This window comes from Miniopterus schreibersii (genome assembly GCF_964146895.1).
Source record: "Miniopterus schreibersii genome assembly, chromosome: 2".
Lineage (NCBI taxonomy): Eukaryota > Metazoa > Chordata > Mammalia > Chiroptera > Miniopteridae > Miniopterus > Miniopterus schreibersii.
The window spans coordinates 126,795,640-126,819,230 of record NC_138102.1 but is presented as its reverse complement, the minus strand read 5'-3'; the positions used below and the strand labels follow the sequence as shown (position 1 = coordinate 126,819,230).

At 39.2% G+C, this 23,591-nt stretch overlaps 1 protein-coding gene across 2 annotated transcripts in view; it reads left to right on the top strand.

The window, feature by feature from the left end:
* The window catches only part of LGR5 (leucine rich repeat containing G protein-coupled receptor 5), a 135,358-nt gene that overhangs the window by 106,010 nt on the left and 5,757 nt on the right, over window positions 1-23,591 (top strand). For both annotated transcript variants that reach the window (XM_081130395.1, XM_081130394.1), the window contains 4 exons: window positions 1,739-1,804; window positions 2,956-3,027; window positions 21,649-21,720; window positions 22,499-22,624. In XM_081130395.1, coding sequence (XP_080986521.1) covers window positions 1,739-1,804; window positions 2,956-3,027; window positions 21,649-21,720; window positions 22,499-22,624 — 336 coding nt within the window. The remainder of the gene's footprint in view (window positions 1-1,738; window positions 1,805-2,955; window positions 3,028-21,648; window positions 21,721-22,498; window positions 22,625-23,591) is intronic.

Sequence of the window (23,591 nt, the reverse complement as noted above, 5' to 3'; positions counted from 1 at the left end):
AAGTTGAAACTAGCAAGGCCTGAGAAAACACAAATACATGAATGGCAGTATCTTGCCATTTTCAAAGCACTTCAAACCTACAATATTGATGTGTCCTTCACAACAACTCTGCAAGATCAGCAAAGCAGGTGTCTTCTCATTTAAGGAGAGAACTGAGAAAGGTGTCAGTGCTTTGGCCAGTGTGTCACCAAGTAGAATGAGTTGAAGTTGAGACTAGAACTCACGGTCTGGCCTCTACTACAGTCTACGTTAGGTTCTGGAAGTAGAGGTCTGAGAGCTCCCCTCTTAGGCCGAATCATCCACTGGGACCTTGTTACGTGAGGAAATTTCACTGTACATGAGTGGTTTCGCCCCCAGGTTACTTCACCTCCGTGGGAATTACTTGGCTGTGTGTGGTTGTCCCCAATTACTAGCTGGTGATCTTAGGCAAGTCACTTCACATTGAATGGGGATAATCACAGTGTCTCCCTCATAGAGTGACCACAAGGAATTAATGAAATAGTTCAGATAAAGCTGTAAACATGGTATCTATATATAAGAAGTGCTTGATCAATGTTAACCATGAAAATCATTAGGTGGAAGTTAGGTAGGAGGTGATACTGTGTCTCTATGTAGAAGGTTTTACATACCCTCTACTAAGAGGTACATAGGAAGGATTTGTCCCCTTGAAATCTGTGATGAGTGAACCAGATTATTATCAGCTTTGATAAGATGTGTGTCCATTTTATTTCACTCACTTTTCAAAATTGCATACCATATTGTTAATCAGGTATATTTATATGTAGGTGGGAGATACGGTTTTGTTATTTTGTTTTTTATTTGGTTTGGTCTTTGAAACCTCTAATATAAACTACAAATTTTTGTTTGCAAACAGCTTTGCCTGAACTATTTATGTGTAGTAAATGAATTATATTTCTATAAAAATTCCATTTATTCAATAAATGTAGGATAAAATGATCAATTAAAGAATAAAATAACATAAAAGCCTCTTAGAAAACAGTATTGATTCTTTTAGTTGCATAGCAGTGATCTGGTTTTAAGAATTAAAATCAGGCATGAAAACGTGTTGATTAGCTGATAACTTCTAAAATATGAGACAAGATTCTTTTACATATATATCTATGTTACTTTATCTACCAGCTTTCTTTTTTAAGCTTTCTGCAAATTACCATGGCTTGTTTTAGATTAGTTATATTTTACTCTAAGTATATCCAGATGGTTTTGTTATTCTGTAATTTGTTGAGTTTTGGCTGAAGACTTTCTTAGATTTCCACCCCCTGCCCTTCCCATAGTGATTGATTTCAAAGTTAATGCTATGTTTTGAATTGTTGTTGGGGTTTTGTTTTAGTTAATTAGAAAAGAACCAACAGTGATTCTTTTAGCTGTAGAAATATAGCAGCTCTTAGAAATAAAGGCACAATTATTTCATTTGATTTGTACTCATTTCAGTAAGATAATAGCTAGACCATTGTAGATCATCACTAACAAAATATAAATAAATTTATTAGGTAAATTATTTAAATCAATTAAAGAAGTATAACAGTTACATTTTCGTAAACATTTGAATCTTCTGCTTAATCCAATAATACTGGTGACTACCTGCTCCGTGTCAGGCTGGAGAAATGTTCAGTGTCGGCCTTTGGCAGATCTATCATCTTGGAGGGGAAAGGGAAGCAGAGCATGTTTCCTTACGATTAATACATAACAGATTTTCCCTTTTGTGCCTTCTGTTTTTCAGAGACCTATCTTACAACCTGCTGGAAGATTTACCCAGTTTTTCAGTCTGCCAAAAGCTTCAGAAAATGTACGTCTATAGAGTCTCTAAGTCACCTAGCAAAAAATAAGATCCTAAACTCACATTTCCAGGGGTCACTGATTTCATTACCCTGCAGTTCACAGGGGAGACATTTGATGTGTTCCCTTCTTACACACACGCATATGACTGCGTAGAGTGGCTGCGAAGCTGGGAAATATTGATAATACTATTTACCATGCATTGTACGATAACTAAACCACCTATTCTTTTACTTTTCTTTTTTTCCCTGACCTTGGTGTAATAATGAAGTAACTTTGAGCTTTTGAATTTTGCTAAACTTACATATCCAATAAGTGGTGTTTTTTAATATGGGGGACTTGAGTTTGTTGGGATGTTTGTTTCACAATAGTCATCTTTAGAGGCGGTGCCATATTTGTCATATTTGAGGTGCCAAAAATGCTACTTACACATGAAACATTTTAGAATTCCTTTCTTAAAATTGCCACCTCCATAAAACAGCCTTATTGCTTTATAGTAATACTTTGGTGTTTTTTGTTTTTATCTTTGATTGATCGATTTTAGAGAGAGCGGGAAGAAGAGGAGAGAAAGAGAGAGAGATTGATTTGTTGTTTCACTTATTTATGCATTCATTGGTTGCTTCTTGTATGTGCCCTGACCAGGGATCGAACCCACAACCTTGGCATATCAGGACGACACTAACCAACTGAGCTACCTGGCCAGGGCCATACTTTGGTTTTGATCAAAACAGTATTAGCCATCTATCCTTTCCCACTTAATTTTTCTCTGAATGCTTTTGGGCAATTCAGGAAGAAAAAATAATTGATCTTGGAAAGGTAGATTTTAAACTCTGAAGACCCTCAAATACAAGAAAGGCTCAGAAGGCAGAGCCAGGATAGGTATCCTCAAAGTGTTTGAATGAGGATGGCATTTGGAATATAGTTTTATGTTCACCCAAAGGAACTAGCTGCTTTGAAGGAGAGACAAACAATACTTGTTTAAGTGTATAATTTATAATGTTCTTTTTTAAAGAAAACAAACTTTTTTAAAATGTCACTTGATAGTCACATTTCATGTGTTTCTTTGATTGAGGGCAGGTAATTCCTCTGTACAAGTTCTCTGAAGACTAATCTTTGAAACCAGTGACTTTGAAATCAATCTTTGGAACTCTGTCATTTCAGAGACCTGCGACATAATGAAATCTATGAAATTAAGGTTGACACTTTCCAGCAGTTGCTTAGCCTCCGATCTCTGTGAGTACTGCCTCCCAGCACCTTCCCTATCATGAAGCACTTCCTTTCTTTTTTGGGTCTTTTCCTAATAATTTATTTTCACTGTATATGCATATTGTTGGGCCTTCATGAATGAACTTGCTATAAAAAGACAAATATTTTGCTCATGATCATTTCCAGAAATTAATTCAAAAGTGTAAATTTGTAATCTGCTCTCTGCCAGTCAGCAGACCTGAAACTTTGATAAAGAGGAAGTTGAGTAGCTGACAAAATGTGTTTCTGTTTATGGCCTGAAATTGTCAGGGATTGTTTTGAATACAAAGATGGAATGACCACACAATTCTTCCTGCCCATTTTTTCTTTAGTGGTTAAATAGTTTTTCTTTTCTTTTTTAATCATTTTTTATTTTTCAATTATAGTTGACATACATCATTATATTAGTTTCAGGTGTATACCCCAGTGATTAGACATTGCATAACTTACTAAATGATCATCTGATAAATCTTGCACCCGTCTCACACCATACATAGTATTACAGTATTATTGACTATATTCCCTATGCTATACTTTACTATTATTTACATGACTATTCTGTAACAACCAATTTGTACTTCTTAGTCCCTTCACCTTTTTCACCCACTCCCTGAACTCCCCTCCCATCTGGCAACCATCAAAATGTTCTGTGTATATATGAGTATGTTTGTGTTCTGTTTGTTCATTTATTTTATTTTTTTTAGATTCAATTGTTGATAGATATGTATTTATTGCCATTTTATTGTTCATGTTTTATACATTTTTTCTTCTTCTTAAAAAAGACCCTTTAACATTTCATGTAATACTGGTTTTGTGGTGATGAACTCCTTTAGCATTTTCTTTATATGTCCTTCGATTCCAAATGACAGCTTTGCTGGGTAGAGCAATCTTGGTTGTAGGTCCTTGCTTTTCATCAATTTGAATATTTCTTGCCAATCCTTTCTGGCCTGCAAAGTTTCTGCTAAGAAATCAGCTGACAGTCTTATGGAAGCTCCCTTGTAGGTAACTAACCGCTGGCGACTCCAGTGTGTGCCCGTGGTGTCAGCTGTTGTAGTTGAACCTTGATTGTTGTTGGTGTCACTAGAAAGGATTGACCCCCAGGCTGATCAGCTTCAAGGATCAGCTGTGACCACAGCAGAGAAGCTGTTGTCCAGGAGTCAACCTTACAGAGCAAGACTTGCTTCAGTGGGGCTTTGGTGCTCATGGAGTCCGTCCCTTGAGTGCATCACTCATGGAGGTGGGAGGGCTATAATATGGTATGGTTTGAAGCTGTCCATTGGGTGTGCTGGCTCTGGGGCCTCCCAGGAGATGAAAGATCATCCACTCCCTGTGCCCTACTCAGGGCCACTCCGCATGAACTACAAAGCAATCTGCAGATGGCTGCTACTTGTGCTGGGCTTGGAGGTGCCTAGGAGTGGCCAAGCTGCAAACCAAGGCCAGATGCTGCTAGTGCTGGACCAGGGGTCACTTAGCCAGAGGTACAGGCACATGGAGGCCAGATGCTGCTTGTTTGAGAGATTTTAGTAAAGTCCGAAGCATGAGACAAGAGAGCCCATTTGTGTGGAAAAGCCACTAAAAATGTCTTGTGAGGGCCCACCAGTTGGGTGGGACAAGGTCTCCGATAATCACCAGGGAAGGTGAACATTGTGAGCCAGGCTGATGGAGACTCAGATATGGTACCCACCTGCCAGCTCCTGGGGTGGAGGGGGTCTCAGAAAAGGAACAATCGCCTCTGTCAGCACTTTTGTCTGGCAGGAAGCTGGACCCCTCCCCCCAGCCTTTGCCCTGATGCTGGACAATTCATTTCCTCCCTGTAAGTTCTTAGTTTCTTTCAAAATGCTGCCCCAGCACTGGAGCACAGAAGGAGCGAGTCAGAGCAAGTCTGTGTACAAACCCTTTAAGAGGAACTGCCTGGGACGTCAGCAGTCCTCCTCTCATTCAGCCACAATCCCCACTGGTTTTCACGGCCAGAAGTTATAGGGACTTCTCTTCAGGGCTCTGGAACCCTGGCCTGGGGGGCCTGGTGTGGTTCTGGGACCCCTCACTCCTCAGGGGGTACCTCCACAGTAGAGATATCCCTACCGATTTTAAACCACCACACGTGGGTGTGGGACCAGCCTGCTCTACATCTCTGCCCCTCCTACCATCTCAATGTGGCTTCTTCTTTAAATCCTTAGTTGTAGGATTTCCATTCAGCTCAGTTTCAGGCAGTTCTGAATGATGGTTGTTCTGTAGTTTAATTGTAATTTTGATATGGTTGTGGGAGTATTCAAGAATCACATTTACCAACACCACCATCTTGACCAGAAGTCTTAACAGCTCTTCAAAGTGTGTCTTAAAATGTTTAAGAATCACCAGGAGGTGACTTTAAAATATGCAGATTCCAGGTCCTCAACAGCCTCATGAGTTAGAATCTCTGGAGTGGGGCCTGAAAATCTACATTTTAATAAGTAGCTAAGGTTTGAGCACAACTGTCCTCAGAATGCTTCTGTTGTTCAAACAACTAAGACATATAAATATTAAATTCCATTTTATAATTGAAAGCCCCCTATATTAACCATAAATGGGGGGGGGAAACTTAGTAACATTTTCTTTTTTGGTGACAGTTGTAACATTTCCATCCTGAAACTGGATGTTAGTGTAATTTTGATGAATGATGACCATATGCAATGTTTAAACTATGGTATATTGTTAAAAACCTTTTATTTCTTAAAGTTTTTCTTAATACTTAAGAGACTATACCCTCATAAAATAAAACCATTCCTCAAAACATTTTAAATCCACCTTTAAGAATCTCCTCCCAAAAGTTTACTTTAAAAATCATCTTGATCTTAATTTAATTGTGTTGCCGCAGTTTCCTCATGTGTAATAATAAAACAAACATCATGGGCTTATTGTAAGCATTATGATATATTACATGGTCATTATTATCTGAGAGCCTGACAGACACTAAATAAATGGGAGTTATTATTATTATTATCATTACGGAACTGAGTAGTTGATTTGTGCAGAAGCAAAAGATGGTTCTATTGGTGATATTTTATAATTAAAATGGGCATGACAATAAATTTTGAGTAAGATAGCTATTAAAAGTGACATTTTAAACCTCTTCTCCAGCCCCCAAAGATTTGGTTTTTCTCCAAGTTTCCTGACCTTCATGAAGTCAGCTTCTGGCTAGAGGTGACTTTAAGACTTTCTATATAGCCTGGCCGGGTGTGGCTCAGTGGCTGAGCGTCGACCTAAGATCCAGGTGATCGGGGTTCAATTCCCAGTCAGGGCACATGCCCGGGTTGCTGGCTCGATCAATGACTTTCTCATCATTGATGTTTCTATCTTTCTCTCTCCCTCTCCTTTCCTCTCTCTGAAATCAACAAAGATATATTAAAAAAAAAAAAAAAAAAAAGACTTTCTATATAAAGTGGCATGTGCAGGAGCACTTTACATATAAGACATGCCATTGGCAGCTGGTAGTTTGTGACATATGAATATAGTGTATGTGGTGAATCTGTTCCTGAAAAGTTGGCTTACATCAATTTATATAAATTGAGTGTTTTAAACAAAAAAGACAAGTTTTCCTTTAGAGAAATGTTATCATTAATTAATTTATTTATTTACTTTTGGTTTATTATTTTTATACTAATTCTACCTATTTTTATGTCTACTTAAAAATAACCAAAGTTCTCATTAACTTATCTACTTATAAACCTTTAATGCTGATGACTGTATCCAAATATCATTGCAATTGTTGTCCAGTATTTTAGTTCTACTTATTGTTTCCATAAATTGACACATTGTATTGTTTTATGCAATCATTATTTGCATAAAATATTTATGCAGATATTTAATAATATATTTAGCATTGTTTTGGTTTATTAATTAAATAATTTATTTCTAAAATGTAAAAGAGACCACCACCCCATTTATCATCTTATCCAACTGTTCATTAATTTGGGTCTGCAAAGGCTGTATAAATTCTATCTACTAAATAACGCTAAGGAGAGGGCTACCAAAGGGCAAGTCATAGTTCATCTTGATTTTTTTTTTCTTTCCTGCTTTTTCAGAAAATCTACAAATATTTCAACTTGCCATTATTCATTCTCAGTGGGTCAGTTTGCTGTAGGTGCAAACATTGGATGAGTAATAAATAGGAATGTCACTTCCCTAGAAAAACTCAGAGCCAAAGTGCTCACTTTTGATTAGTACAGGTGAAGGTGACAGTTGGCATCTGCAGTCTTGTAGGTTAATTTTCTTCTCAGTGGGATACAACCAGATCACAAAGAATCATTCCACTGAGTTCTTTGGATCTCAGGGAGAAAATGAGTCTCATGTCAGAAAACTTTCATGCAACTAGATCACGCTATGTTAGGCAAGTCTGCACAGAGACCGAGGGTCAGGGAAGTTTCATCCATCTCTAACTATCTCTGACTCAGTGATAGGAGCATGGCTATCACAGCCTAAGGCAGGTTCTTTTTTCTCATCTTGTTTTGTCTTGTTTTTCCCTTCCTCTCTCTCTGTTTTTCCCTTCGTGCTCATTTCCTTCTTCACTATGAGTTAATGTCTCTAATATTAGGAACTTATTTGGTCAGTGACCAACAGGAACTCAAAAGGTTATTTCTATGACCTATTGACCTTCTAGTCATGTTTTTAAATATGTTTTTATTGATTTTAGAGAGAGAGGAAAAGAGAGATAGAAACATTGATGAGAGAGAAACATCAATTGGCTGCCTCCTGCACACCCCCTACTGGGGATCAAGCCCATAACCCGGGCATGTGCCCTGACTGGGAATCGAACTGGTGACCTGTTGGTGCATGGGATGATTCTCAACCAACTGAGCCACACCGGCGGGCTATGACCTATTGTTTAAAACCAGACCTGCTTGGAGCAATTTCTAATTCTCTTGATAAAGTGGGTGGAGTTGAGGGTGTTATAATTCAGATGTATCGATTTGGGAAGGGATCGTCAGCTACATTCAGGATAGTTTATGCTTAAAGATCCATGGTCATCTCACCATGTCCCACATTGAACCTCCTTTTTATTGTCATTTTATTCCTAAGCCAGCATGTTTTCTCCTTCTACCGTACCACTTACAGGTAGCTCCATATCTACCACTATTACATATTTTTGTAATAAATAATTTTATATTATAGATAATATGCTATCTATATAATATAAATTTTTCTTCTAGTCATGTAATATTGGAAGCTGGATATCAGTAAATATTTTCTATTATGATAATCCTCAAACATATATACAAATAATGAAGGTAATATCATGAACACCATATCAGGAACTATGATACTTCATGTACTCTTGTATCTTCATGAGCCCCAGAATTATGACTAGCACAAAGCAGGTACTTTATACAAGTTTGCTCATCAAGGTGATTGCCTATGTGTCAAGTTTATTGCCTCCTTCAAAAATAAGAAACAACTTTGTATAATTTCTCTACTTAGAGCCCCTCTTCTGCACCCCCCCTTTTTTGTTCAAAATGAACTTGTTGCAGATCTGTGGCTATAGAAAATTAACTTTTTAAAAAAGAGGACTATTTGGGCATCTTTTGTAGTTTTCTAAAGAAGTTATACTTGTTGAATAGAGAGGGACTTATAACAGGCTTTTTCCTTTACTTAAAAAACATGTGTTTTATGTCAGTTTGAGATCATGGCTGTTTGAAGGTACTTGACCCTAGGGATTAAATGCCTCTAAAAGAGGGAGGGAGATACATACATCAAGACCAAATTAGCCCAGCCGGGTGTGGCTCAGCGGTTGAGCATCAACCTATGATCCAGGAGATCACAGTTCAATTCCCTGTCAGGGCACATGCCCGGGTTGAGGGCTTGATCACCATTAGGGGGCACACAGGAGGCAGCCGATCAATGACTCTCTAATCACTGATGTTTCTCTCTTTCTCTCTCCCCCTCTCCCTTCCTCTCTCTGAAATCAATAAAGACATATTTAACAACAACAACAACAAAAGACCAAGTTAAATGCAACCTGGAAGTATGTTTTATATTTAGAACTTAAAAAAAAAAAGTTTTTTCATATGAAAGTTCCAGGGTATGTTGTTTTTTTCCAGGAATTAAAAAAAGGGTTGTTATCTGCTATGCTTTTACTAAATCACTATCACATTGGTTCCCACAAGGGACTTGGGGAAGGAGGAGGCAGCTGATTATGGGCATCTCTAGGGTAACAACCTGCTGTCTCCTGACCTGTGCATCTAAGACCTAGAAGGTCTCTGGAGAAAATCAGTCTGGGTGGCAAAGGCCTATCCTAACACTCACTGCGTTATCTGGAAATCACTTTCCTTGAGATTGAGTATAAACAGACAACCCAACCAGAAGACCTTCTTCTTCCTGTTTTGAATGTACTGACTGTTGCCCCAACAAATTTCTGATAGTGAGTGAAGGGGCCAAATCACCTTTAACTATGGGGGGAAATGTAGTACCTAGAGCTCAGAGTTCAATTCTAAAATCACTTCATTTTGCTTCAGACCAGTGAGGGGCATATAAAACTACCAACATTTAGCAAAGAGGAAACTCTACACCAATCATAGGATTTTGAGCAAATATAATCCCTACAGGATGTCGGACTCTCTAACAAAGGATAAAGTGGAGATTTGGAGAAATAAGTGACTAACTCGGCTGAGGTCATGCAGGTACTTGCTGACAGTAGATCTTTAGAAGCGGTTTCCTGCCTCCTACAGGACAGGATCCAGGAGTCAGTAACAGGAAGAAAATACGACAAAGTGATGGGCACATACCTGATCCTAAGTACCACGAAAACCAAGGTGAAGTGCCGCACCGTTAGGGTAAGGCCCTGCCCCTCCCCCTCCCCTGACTCCAATAACTGCAGTCCTTTCCCAACCCAGGGAGTTCAGCCATCAGGGCAGACGACCAAAGAGCCTGCCAGTGTCCCAGCCAGCCTAGAGTCTCCAGGATGACCATTCCCCCAGCCAGCCTAGAGTCCAGGATGACCATTCCCCCAGCCAGCCTGGAGTCCAGGACTCCCTCCCCCAACCCCACCCTCCAGCATGGCCCTGAGGGCTCCCCCTTCACCCACAGCAGCAGCAGCAGCAATGGTGGTGTAGCCCCAGAAAGAACCAACAATGAAAACTCCCTCAACTCTGGTCAGCCTGATGGTGAAACCCCAGCCTCTCCCTCTGGCCACAGCCAGGGCGGGCAGGGAATGGCCAGGAGGGTATTCAGCGCCCTACTAAAACTCATACTGTGGGCTGTCCACTAACAAGCAGCATCTCAAAAGGACAAGAGTCAAGCCAATATAATTTTTTAAATTGTGGACGGCCAAAGCAGGGCCACTGTCAAAGACTGAGGGAGGTCAAGCTACACTCCCTGCATTTTAAATGCTGGACTTGAAGGTGCTGAGCTCCAGGTGTGGGAGACGAGCCAGAGGCTGGATACAAACAGCTGTGGGTGAGAGCGGTGCCAGAAATACACACTGTGCGAGGATCCCTGCGTGAGAGGACTTGGTCCACTGGGTGATGGAGGTGTGCAAACTGTCACAGCAGTCTCTGCACGGGATTCACATCAGGAGGGTATCCAGCATCTCCGTGGCTTTCAGAAGCACCTTATCCAAAATACCTGCTGAGCTTGGAGGATGGCCTGGAGCCCCCTGGGAGTCAAGAGGAGAGGCCGCCCTCGCTGCGGGTCCACCCCTCAGCTCCCACCTGAGGGAGAGACTGGCCTGTTTTTCCTGGAGCCCTTCTCCCCTCCCCCGCTCATCTTTTCTTCCATGTTTGTGTGGGTTCTTAGTAAAGTAGTTATTCCAAATTTCGTAATAAACTCTATTTTGGTCATCTCTGCAGAGAACCAGGGCTGTGCTTCCTCCAGTTTGAGAAGCGTGTAGATGTAGTACTTGGACTTTATTACGGGAACTCCCAACAGCAATGAATGGGAGGGAAAAGGCCAGCGCCCAGCTTGCTGCGGGTTCCAGACACCAGGGCTCAGCCGAGGGTGGAGCAGCGGAGGTCTCCATTCTCACGCAGCTGATGGCCTGAGCGCGCTGTGGCATCATCAGGAGTCTTTTTTCCAGACCTCCTGGCTTTGCTTGCTTCCCTCTGTGCTGGTGTCCTTCTCAGGTGGGCTTTCCCTTTGTATAAGCCAGACTTTCAAAGTACTGGACGAAGAGTTCTCCAGGCAGAGGGAACAGCCAAGGGAAAGGCAAGCGCTCAAGTGGGAAAGAACTTGGCGCCTTTCAAGGTGGCCAAAGCTTAGTGAGCTAGAGTAAGGATGGCAGGAGGTGTGGCTGCCGAGGAAGGGCAGAGCCTGTGGGCCATGGGAAAGTGTGGATTTTATTCTGAGAACAATGACCAGCCCGTGAAGGGTTGGCTTTAAGCGAGGAAATAGCACGATCTGATTTATGTTTTAAAGCTAGTCAGCATTTTTATCTATTTCTACATATTACAAGATTCACCAGGCAGGGCAGGTTTTCTTATGCCTTAGAACCAATGAAGAATATGAGTTAGAAACTGCATTTGTTTTCCCCACTTTAATCCCTACCACACCAGTCCCCTGACCACGTGGGAACGCAAATTAAAACACTGTTAAAAGGGAAAGCTCTGCCTGCCGCTGTGGAGCTGACTCATTGGCTCTTACAGCACTGATTAGCAGACCTTGACCTTCCCACTGACGAACCTGCGGTGCTCCTTTCATTTATCTGGTCCTCCTTCCCTGTGATCCCAGCAGCATATGGCTAGCCCTGTGTGTGACTCTCATCACTTTGTATTGTCATTAAGTGGTTCCCTTCCCCTCTTTGCCCTGTTCCATTCCTGAGTTCTTGGGGGCTGGGAACTATCTCACTCACCTTTGTATTTCCAGTCATGACCACAGAGCCAGGTGCAGAGCAGGTGCTCATTTTTCTATATAGTGAATTGTCCCAAATCAGGACACACTGGAGTGTCAAAGGGATTGTGATTAATGTTTAGACTGGGACAATAGTGTAAAGTTGGACTGGGATTAAACTGGGATGTATGGTAACCTCCATAGTCATTGTAATGAACAAAATTGTGAACTCTTCAACTCTGGAGATCTTCTAGAAGGCGTTAATACTCCATTGCCTGAGTTGGTTTAGACTAATAGTTCCCAAAGCATGGGAGACAGAATAGCATAGAAATGTTTGTAAGTAGCAGGGCTTCAAGACTACATAATATAGATTCACACTTTCATAATATAATTCCCTTTTTAATTCTACTTTAGCATTTTTTTAATATGCTTTTATTGATTTTAGAGAAAGGCAGGGAGAGAGAGAAAGAGAGAGAAACATCAATGATGAGAGTCATTGATCGGCTGCCTCCTGCATGCCCTGCACTGGGGATGGAGCCCCAAACCCAGGCATGTGCCCTGGGAATTGAACCACGAGCTCCTGGTTCATAGGTCAACGCTCAACCACTGAGCCACACCGGCCAGGCAGCATTTTTAATTATTACAAAAAGAAACTCTCAATATGATGCGAGGTTATCTTTAACCCCCTCAAACTCCTGCTAATCTTTCCTTTTAAATAAAAAATGAACCTCAGGATCAGAACCTTTGAGTAAGAAATAGTATTTGGCTGGAATTTAATATTACTATGTAATTATATTTATTTTATGTTTTCCTTTTCTTCATGGCTAATTATGATCATTTTCCAGGTAGGACTGAGATATAACATTTCATTTTTAATTAAGCTTTTGAAGTGGGAAAAAAAAGAAAAGATTTAAAATATGTATATATGATAAAGGTCATACACAGATTTTGGCAAAAAAAGCACAAAGTTGATGTACAAGTGACTGGAGTTTAGGAAACTAGATCAGGTGATTCCAAGCCTACCTTGAGGGTTCACATTGTTTTGAAAATATTCATATAAATTAACTTAAAGTAACTTATAAAAATAGTCATATATATTACTTTTATTTATTTGTGCAATCTTTTTCTCATTATAAAAATTGTAAATGCTTACTGTAGGAATATAACCCTGGAAAATACATAACAGCATAAAGATATTTTAAAAATAAAAAATACAGAATAACACAATTCAGGGGAAAACACATTTAAAATGTGAGCTTTTTTTCTTATTTTATATTTTTAGAAATATAATTTTGAATCTCAAAGTGTTACTATATATGTAACTCTGAACCTACATAAAAGAAATAAAAGGGATATGGTTTTGTTTATTAAAAATAAGTAACAATAAATGAGTTTAAGTATCAAACCTTCCCTTGTGTACTTAAAAGTTTAATTTACTCAGAATTTATATACATGTAATATTTAGCCCCATACTCATCCAGTAATTTCAGACACATCTTTACTAAATAAAATTTCATTCAATTTCAATCAATTATAATGAGATGAGTGAAGCTTCCTTTTGGAAATTGTGCATTTAAACCCCTGCTTCTCTTACTTGCCAGAGACACGCACTTTCCAGCTCTTTGCAGACTTACCTTTCTGCTACGGAAGAATCAAAGCAGCACAGTGAGCTGTGTTCTAACTTTCCATGAGAGGAAACAGCCTTGGCTCTGTTGCCCTACCGAGCCAGCAGGTGGGGGGAGATAATTATCTACTTGTAAAAATAGTCCAGGTGTTGAAAATATCTATTTACATTTTTTTCCGAAGCAGAACGTCAGCATAGTATAACATTATTACCTTAATCACAAACTGGCAAGATGATTAGAAAGCAACAACTACAATACCAGCAACTATAGCAACCACTCCACACCAAGATAATAACCCACTGTCCCACTGACAGCTTCCTCTCCCTCCCTAAGGATTTCTCCAGTCAGGAGAATGACTACACCATCGCTTAATTTTGTTGGTACAAGGTGAGAGAGGTAGGAATTATATGATCTTATTAGAACACTTTGTCAGGAAACATAATGAAGCTAAGGGGATAACCCATGATCTTGAAACCAAGTCCTGTCCATTCCAACCAGCCGCACTCAACCTGAATTCCAATTTAAAAGTCTCTACAAAGACTAGAATTCCATGAAGTTGGCTGTGTTCTCTGTGCCTTAAACAAGTGTTTGCTTCCTAGAAAACCTTTTAATATTGTTGAATTAGTATTACAGTTAGTATTAGCTCTATAGTCTCACTGAGGAAACAGGCTCAGAAATGTTAATGTGCCAAGTTCACACAGTGGTGACATGTCTGAGGCCACTGCTTCAGTGCTTTTCTCCTGCAGAATGGAAAAGAGTGATATGGCTTCAGAAAGGGCTTCATATATGGAAAAGGGGAAGTCCAATAGTGCAGATTCAGATTCCTTTTTTTAGAATAAATATCTTTATTTTTTTTATTACAGTTTACCTTCAATATTATTTTGTATTAGTTTCAGGTGTACAGCGAAGGGGTCAGACAATAACACTTTACAAAGTCTTCCCCCAATGTTTCCTGTACCCACCTGGCACCATATATAGTTACTACAATATTATTAACTATATTTCTTATGCTGTGCTTTATATCCCCATTACTATTTGTAACTACCAATTTGTACTTCTTAATCCCTTCACCTTTTTCACCCAGTCCCTCAACGCCCTCCCCTCTGGCAACCATCAGTCTGTTCTCTGTACTTATGAGTCTGTTTGAATTTTGTTCTTTTATTTTGTTCTTTAGATTCCACACGTAAGTGAAATCATTTGGCATTTGTCTTTTTCTAACTGACTTATTCCACTTAGCGTAATAGGTTCATCCATGCTGTTGCAAATGGTGAATTTCATTCTTTTTGTGGCCGAGTAATATTCTATTGTATATATGTACCACCACCTTTTACCCACTTGTCCATTGATGGACACTTAGGTGACTTCCATATCTTGGCTATTGTAAATAATGCTGCAGTGAACACAGGGGAGCATATATTCTTTCTAAATAGTGTTTTGGGGTTCTTTGGATGTATTCCCAGAAGTGGAATTTCTGGGTCATAATGAAGTTTCATCTTTAATTTTTTGAGGACTCTCCATACTGTTTTCCATAGTGGCTGCAGCAATCTGCCTTCTCACTAACCATACATGAGGGTTCCCTTTTCTCAAAATCCTCACCAACACTTGTCATTTATGGATTTATTGATGATAGACATTCTGACAGATGTGAGGTGATATCTCATTGTGGTTTTAATATGCATTTTTCTGATGATTAAAGATATTGAGCATTTTTTCATTTGTCTATTGGCCATCTATATATGTCCTCTTTGGAGAAGTATCTATTCGGGTCATCTGGTATTTTTTAATTGGATTGTTTGGTTTTGTTGGTGTTGAGTTGTATGAGTTCTGTATAAATTTTGGATATTAATCCCTTGTCAGATGTAGCTTTGGTGAAAAATGTTCCCCCATTCAGTGGATTTTCTTTTGTTCACTTTTTTTTTTAATTATAATCAGGGGATATGTTTTTATTGATTTTAGAGTGAGAAGAAGGGAAAGTGGGAGAGAGAGAGAAACATCGATGTGAGAGAGAAACATCAATCAGTTGCCTCCGAATGTGCCTCAACTGGGAATTGAAACTTGCAACCAGGGTATGTGCCCTGACCAGGAATTGAACCCAAGACCATTCAGCACACGGGACAACACTCCAACCAACTGAGCCACACCTGCCAGGGCAGTGGATTGTCTTTGCATTTTGTTGATGGTTCCCTTTGCTGTGCAAACACTTTTTAGGGTTTCAGTCAAGATGACGGTGGAGGGAATGCCTAATACACTCAATAAAATGTTTGATAGCTGAAAAAACACTTTTTAGCATGATGTAGTCCCATTTGTCTATTTTTTCTTTTGTCTCCCTTGTCCAAGGACATATATCAGGAAAAAAATGTTACTAAGAGAAATGTCAGAAGTTTTGTTGCCGATGTTTTCTTCTAGTTTTATGGTTTTGAGTCTTATGTGTAAGTCTTTAATCCGTTTTAGTTTGTTCTTGTGTATGGTATAAGAAGGTGGTCTACTTTCATTTGTTTTCATGTATCTGTCCGATTTTCCCAACATCACTTAGTGAATCTTCACCCCACTGTATTTTCTTGCCTCCTTGATCAAATATTAATTGGCCATATAGGCATAGGTTATTTCTGGGCTCTCTATTCTCTTCCATTGATGTATGTGTCTGTTTTTATGCCAGTACCATGGTGTTTTGATTATCATAGCCTTGTAGTATAGTTTGATATCAGGTAGTGTGATGCCTCCAATTTTGTTGTTCTTTGTCAAGATTGCTGTGGCTATTCAGAGTCTTTTGTGGTTCAATATAAATTTTTTGACTTTTTGTTCTGTGAATACCCCATTGATATCTTGATAGGAATTGCATTGAATCTATAGATTGCTTTGGGTAGTATGGACATTTTAGTGATGTTAATTCTTCCTATTGTATATGCTTCATTTATTTGTATCTTCTTCAATTTATTTCTTCAGTATCTTATAATTTTCTGAGTATAGGTCTTTTACCTCCTTGTTTAAATTTGTTTCTAGGTATTTTTTTATGCATTTGTAAATTGGATTGTTTTCTGTTTCCCCTCCTGATTGTTCCTTATGGGTGTATAAAAATGCAACTGATAGCTGCATATTTATTTTGAATCCTGCTACTTTACTGAATTTCTTTAGTTCTAGTAGTTTTTTTGGTGGAATGTTTAGGGTTTTCTATATACAATATCATGTCATCTGCAAAAAAATGACAGCTTTACTTCTTTTCCAATTTAGATGCCTTTTGTTTCTTCTTGTCTGATTGCTGTGGCCAGGGCTTTCAGTACTAGTTGAATAAGAGTGGTGAATGTAGACACCCCTGTCTTATTCCTGATCTTAAAGGGAACTCTTTTAGTTTTTCCACATTGAGTATGATGTTGACTGTGGTTTTGTCCTATATGGCCCTTATTATATTGCGGTCAGTTCCTTTTATTCCCACTTGCTGTGAGTTTTTATCATAAATGGGTGCTGGAATTTATCCAATGTTTTTCTGCATCTGTTGATATGATCATGTGATTTTTATACATCATTTTCTTTATGTGGTGTATCACATTAATTGATTTGCAGATATTGTACCAACCTTGCATCCCAGGAATAAATTCCACTTGATCATGGTGTATGATCTTTTTAATGTATTGCTGGATTCAGTTTGCTAATATTTTGTTGAAGATTTTTGCATCTATGCTCATTAGGGATATTGGCCTATAATTTTCTTTCTTTGTACTGCCTTAATCTTGTTTTGGAATTAGGATAATGCTGGTCTTGTAAAATGAGCTTGTGAATCTTCCCTCCTTTGAATTTTTTGGAATAGTTTGAGAAGGATGGGTGATAGTTCTTACTTAAATATTTTATGAAATTTACCTGTGAAGCCATCCAGCCCAGGACTTTTGTTTACTGGGAGGTTTTTTTTATTACTGCTTCCATTTATTTGTTGTAATCAGTCTGTTCGGATTTTCTGTTTCTTCTTGATTCAGTTTGGAAGAGTGTATATTTCTAGGAATTTATCCATTTCTTCCAGGTTGTCCAATTTGTTGGCACATAGTTATTCATAACGTTTTCTTATAATCCTTTGTATGTTTTGGTGTCAGTTGTTCCTTCTCTTCTTCCGATTCTATTTATTTGGGTCCTCTTTTTTTCTTGATGAGTCTGGTTAAATGTCTGTCAATCTTGTTTATCTTTTCAAAGAGCCAGCTTTTGGTTTCATTGATTCTTTGTTTTGTTTTTTTCGACTTTGATTTGTTTATTTCTCCTCTGATCTTTATTGTTTCCTTCTTTCTACTCACTTTGGGTTTTGTTTGTTTTTCTTTTTCTAGTTCCTTTAAGTCAGGGGCGGGGAACCTTTTTTCTGCCAAGGGCCATTTGGATATTTATAACACCATTCACGAGCCATACAAAATTATCAACTTAAAAATTAGCTATGAAAAAAGCTCTTAGATCTATTGAATTTTGAGTCCTGCCTGCAGTCGCCTTGACAAGGCCAAACCAAATAATTTCACAGGCCGTATGTGGCTCGCAGGCCAGACGTTTCCCACCCCTGCTTTAGGTGTAAGGTTAGATTGTGTATTTGAGATTTTTCTTGCTTCTTAGGGTAGGCCTGTAATGCTATGAGTTTCCCTTTTAAGATTGCTTTCACTATGTCCAATAGACTTTGGGTTGTTGAGTTTTTATTTCTCAAGGTACTTTTTGATTTCTTCTTTGATCTCATTGTTAATCCATTCATTTTTCAGTAACGTTATTTAGCCTTCATATTGTATTTCTGGTTTTTTCTTGTGATTGATTTCTAGTTTCATACCATTGTGGTCAGAGAAGATGCTTGACATGACTTCAATCTTAAATTTGTTGAGACTTATTTTGTGTCCTAACATGTGGTCTAGCCTAGAAAATGTTCCATGTGGACTTGAAAAGAATGTATATTCTGTTGCTTTGGGGCAAAATACTCTGAAGATATAAATTAAATCTGTCTGATCTCGTGTGTCATTTAAGGCCACTGTTTCCTTGTTGATTTTCTGTCTGGAAGATCTATCCATTGATGTCAATGAGGTGTTAAAATCTCCTACTATGACTGTGTTACTGTGTCTCTCTCCCTTTATGTTCACAAAGTTTTGCTTTATATATTTAGCTGCTCCTATGTTGAGGGTATAAATGTTTACATAAGGGTATAAGAGTGTCCTCTTGTTGCATTGATCACTTTATCACTAAATAATGTCCGTCTTTGTCTCTTATAGTCTTTGTTTTAAAGTTTATTTTGTCTTACATAAGTATTGCTATCCCAGCTTTTCTTTACATTTCCAATGCATGAAACATTTTTCCATCTCTTTACCTTCAGTCTGTGTCTTTTGTTCTAAGATGTTTTAGATAGCATATATATGGGTCTTATTTTCTTGATATTCAGTCCTTTGATTTACATGTAAAGTGATTATTGATAGGAACCTTTTTTTGCCATTTTATTCCTTATAATTATGTTTCTCTTTTTTTCCTTTCTTCTTCTGAGTTTCTAAAAGTTCTTGTAATACTGGTTTGGTGATAATGAATTCCTTTAGCTTTTTCTTTTCTGGGAAGCTCCTTATTTCTCCTTCAATTTTAAATTATAGCCTCTGGGTAGACTAGTCTCGGTGGGAAATTTTCAGTCATTATTTCTTCAAATGGGTTTCAGTCCCTTGCTTTCTCTCTATGATGCGGATGTTGTTGTACTTGATGTTGTCCCAGCGGTCCCTTAAACTATCCTCAATTTTTAAAATTATTTTTCCTATTTTGCTGCTCTGATTGGGTGTTTTCTGCTACCTTGTCTTCAAATTGCTCATTGGATCTCCTGCTTCATCTAAACTTGTGTTGATTCTTTCTAGCATATTCTTCATTTCTGACTGGTTCTGGTTTATGGTTTCTTTGTCTTTTCTGTTGTTGTTGTTAATCCTCACTCAAGGATATTTTTTCCACTGATTTTTTGAGAGAGTGGAAGGGAGGGAGGGGGAGAGACAGAGAGAAACACTGATATGACAGAGACACATCGATCAGTTGCCTCCCACAGGTGCCCCGACCGGGGCCAGGGAACAAATATGCAACCCAGGCATGTGCCCTTGACTGGAAATCTAATCCACGACCCTTGGGGACACTCTACCACTAAGCAACACTGGCCAGAACTCTATGTCCTTTTTGATGCTTACTGTCTCTTTAAGTTCTCACTGAATTCATCCGTTCTTCCCCTGAGTTCCCTGAGCATCCTTATAACCGTTGCTTTGAGTTCTGTATCTGGTAGCTTGCTTGCCTCCATTTTATTTAGTTATTTTTCTGGGGATTTCTCCTGTTCTTTCACATGGGGCATGTTTCTTTGTCTTCCCGTTTGGACTGCCTCTCTGTATTTGTTTCTGTGTGTTGGGTAGAATTGCTATGTCTCCCAGTCTTGGGGTGGTGGTCTTGTGTAATAGGTGCCTTGTGGGGCTCAGTGCACAGTCTCCTTGCCCACCTGCACTAGGTGCTCTAGGAATGTCCCTTGTGTGATTTATGTGAGCCCTCCTATTGTAGTTAAGTCTTGATTGCTGTTGGCCCATTCGTGGGTGGGGTTGTTGACCCTCAGGCTGGCTGACTATGAGGATTGACTCTGACGAGCTGGTGTGAGGGGCCTGACCCCATGAACTGGAATTCATTCCAGCAGGGTCTGGTGCCTGCCAAGATCTCCCTGTGGATGTGCTGCTTGTGGAGCTAATTGAGTTGTGCTCTGATGTGGTCTGAAGCCCTCCACCAGGTGTGTTGGTTCTGGAGCTTCTTGGGAGGGATTCTGGTGCAGGTCAATGTCAGGTGCTGCCTGTAATGGGCCCTGGGCTGTCTGTTTGGAGCTACAAGGTGATCCACAGTTTATGGCTGCCTCTGCGGGGCCTGGGTGTGAATGGGAGGGGCCAAGGTGAACACCAAGGCTGGCTTCTACCAGCACTGAGCCTAGGGGCAGTTCTCAGAATTCTGAGATCCACCTCTACCTGTTAGGTGCAGTCACTGAAAGAGCCTCTGGTGGTATGTGAGTTGTGTGAAGTACGTTTTCAGTGAGTCACCAGGTAGGGGTGAATGTTCACCAGGCTGATAAAGGTTCACACTTAGCACCAGGGCTGGGTGTGAGGGCCACTCAGCAAAAGCTTCAGGGTATACCAACTCTAGCTGCCACCTGCCAGGGGCTTGTGGACCCTTGTGGTGGGCTAGGGCCTCAGGGAGTTGTCAGGGTGAGACCAGCAGACTCTCAGTCGCTGCCCATGGGAGCAGGGCCAGCCCTTTTCACTTCTCTGCCCTTCCTTCCAGTCTTGATGTGGACTCTTCTGTAAATCCTTGGTTATAAGACTTCTCTTCAGCTAATCTTCAGTTGGTTACTCAGGCTGACTGTTCTATAATTTAGTTGTAATTTCAGTTTGGTCCCTGGAGGAGGTCCTGGGATCTTGGATCTCTGATAACTCAATTTATTCAAATGTCTACACTTCCATTACCTTTTTTAGTTAGGCATTTTTAAAAATACAAATTTTCACTTCATTGCTCTTTTTTTAAAATGTGGAAGTCCTTATGCCTGTGAAATTATCTACATTTCATTATATAAATATATATGTCTGTGGAGGGGAGGGGTTAGGGAATTTCGTTTCTCCATAAATTGTAGATTTTCTTTGTTATCAAAGGATTTTATTTCCAAGATATGCTAACCCCCTTTTTTATTCTTTTCCCAGTTAAGGATTTAAATCCATGTCTCCTTTACTGGGAATTTTTTTTTGAAAGAATCTCTGTTCCTATTAAGGCCTGGCATACACTGGCAATGTAGACAAATTCTTGTTGAACTTCATTACATACCCAGGGACATTTTATAACTTAAAATGTACTTGTTTGTCAGATGAAGAACCTCTGTCTCTTCCCACTCTCCTACACCCACTCATCTTAGAAATGCCCTAATAAAATTTTACAACCATGTTAAAGTCAACATTTTAGCAAGAAGAGAGTAAAAACTAAAATATCCACCTGAATAATTTTCCTTGATTAATTTTAACAACGTTGCTTTAAAGTTCTCTCTTTAATCATTTGATAGTCTTAATATCTTTATCTGAAGGGTGTTTTAATAAGTTAATTGTTCCTGCCCTGAATGAAAATTAATTTTTGTTAGAAGAATAAACATATATGTTAATACTTCACACGGTTATTTTTTTTATGTAATCCTCTCACTTTTTCTTTTAAATAGGAATTTAGCTTGGAACAAAATTGCCATTATTCACCCCAATGCATTTTCTACTTTGCCATCTCTAAGAAAGCTGTGAGTATTTTATTACTTGTTTATGGCAGGCATCTTAATAATTGGGGGCCGTCTAAGTCCGCAGTGTAGAGATTGCCCAGCCCTCGGTGTCCTCGACACCAGAGCCGTGTAAGAGCAGAGAGGAGCCCCCTCCCCCTCCCAGGCCACGTGGGTCATTATGTGGATAACTGAAGATCTGGGTGACAGTTGGTTCTCATTATTGAGGTGAAGTTTTCCATTTTTGCTGAGCAATCAGGTGGAACGGAATGAGAACTGTCAATTCAGTTCTAAAGGGCTTTCATTTTATAGTTGGCCATCTTGACTAATAGAAAAGCTTTCTGTCCCTTTCTCTCCCTCCCTTTCCACCTCTTGCTCTTTCCTCTACCTCCCTTGTCTAACAGAAAAAGAAGGGATCGGTCAGACAGAAGTTAAGGGGGAAAGGAGGGGAATCAGCCCCCAACATTTTCCCCCTCACCCTTAACTTATCCAGGCAGCATCGCTTTTCAAATTAGATGCAGCACCTGCCACTTCATTCTTGATATCCCTCCTCTAGCAAAAGTAAGCTTGAATATAGAAATTCCAATTTGGATGCGATAAAAACATTTCCCCCCTGCAATTCTGATTGTAAAAAGAAAAGGTAGCAGGAGCTAAAACCAAAATGGTTACTTTTACTATTACAAGCGAGGACTCTGCCTAGAAGTTTTTATGGAACAGCATAAAAATCTTTAAGTTGCTTTTTTAACATAAACATTTTATGCTAACACGGACTAAAAGCCAATTGTTGTTTGATGTTTTGCAGGGACCTATCGTCCAACCGCCTGTCGTCTTTTCCTGTAACTGGGTTACATGGTTTAACTCACTTAAAATTAACAGGAAATCATGCCTTACAGAGCTTGATATCATCTGAAAACTTTCCAGAACTCAAGTGAGTTTGTCATTAAAACTAATAAGATACATTTGTGGTCATGTGAAATAACAGACATGTTATAGTGGTTTTCAAAATTTATGAGGTCATGGGACTCTTTCAAATTGTATTTCATGCCCTCAAGTCCCCTGCCCCTGGGGCACTGTTAGGACAAGTCCCGAGGTGGGAGAAAGGGTCTTCCTGACCACATTTCCTTTTCTCAAAGATGCCTCCCGGAATCACTGAGTTCATGGAAGGAGTTTGAAAACCATTGATCCATGGGATCTAAACTAGGACATGTAATTAAATAACATTCTAACATTATTGTACTCTGTTTATATTTTTATTTCATCTGGCTTGTGTATGTATTCTAATAAAACATACAAAATTAATATTTGCTTGAGGAAGTAATGCTCTTTAAAACCCGTTACGCTTATTATCAAAAAGGAAGTCCCTTGAAAGATTATATATATGTGTGTATTTTTTTAATCAAAGTACTTTTTACATACTTTTATTTTTTTATTATTATTCTTTTTAATCCTTACCCGAGGATATTTTTTCCATTACTTTTTCAGAGAGTTGGGAGGGGGAGAGAGAGAAACATCGACGTGAGAGAAACACATGGATTGGTTGCCTCCCGCATGTGCCCCCAACTAGGGATAGAGCCAGCAACTGAGGCATGTGCCCCTGGGAGGAACTGAACCCAGGGCCCTTCAGTCCACAGGTCGATGCTCTAGCCCCTGAGCCAAACCTGCTAGGGCACTTTTTACATACTTTTAAAACCATAACACCAAAAGAGAGTTTGGAAATTAGAAGAGGGAAAAAAATCTGAAAATACCCCCTAACCAACTTTTTATGTTATTTCCTTCCAGACTTTGTTTCCAATGCATTTTTAATTGTTAGAATCATAGAACAGATGCTAATTTTTATGTTTTCCTCACTTAACATTTTGTCATATCATAAGCACCTTTTAGTGGTGCTGACAATT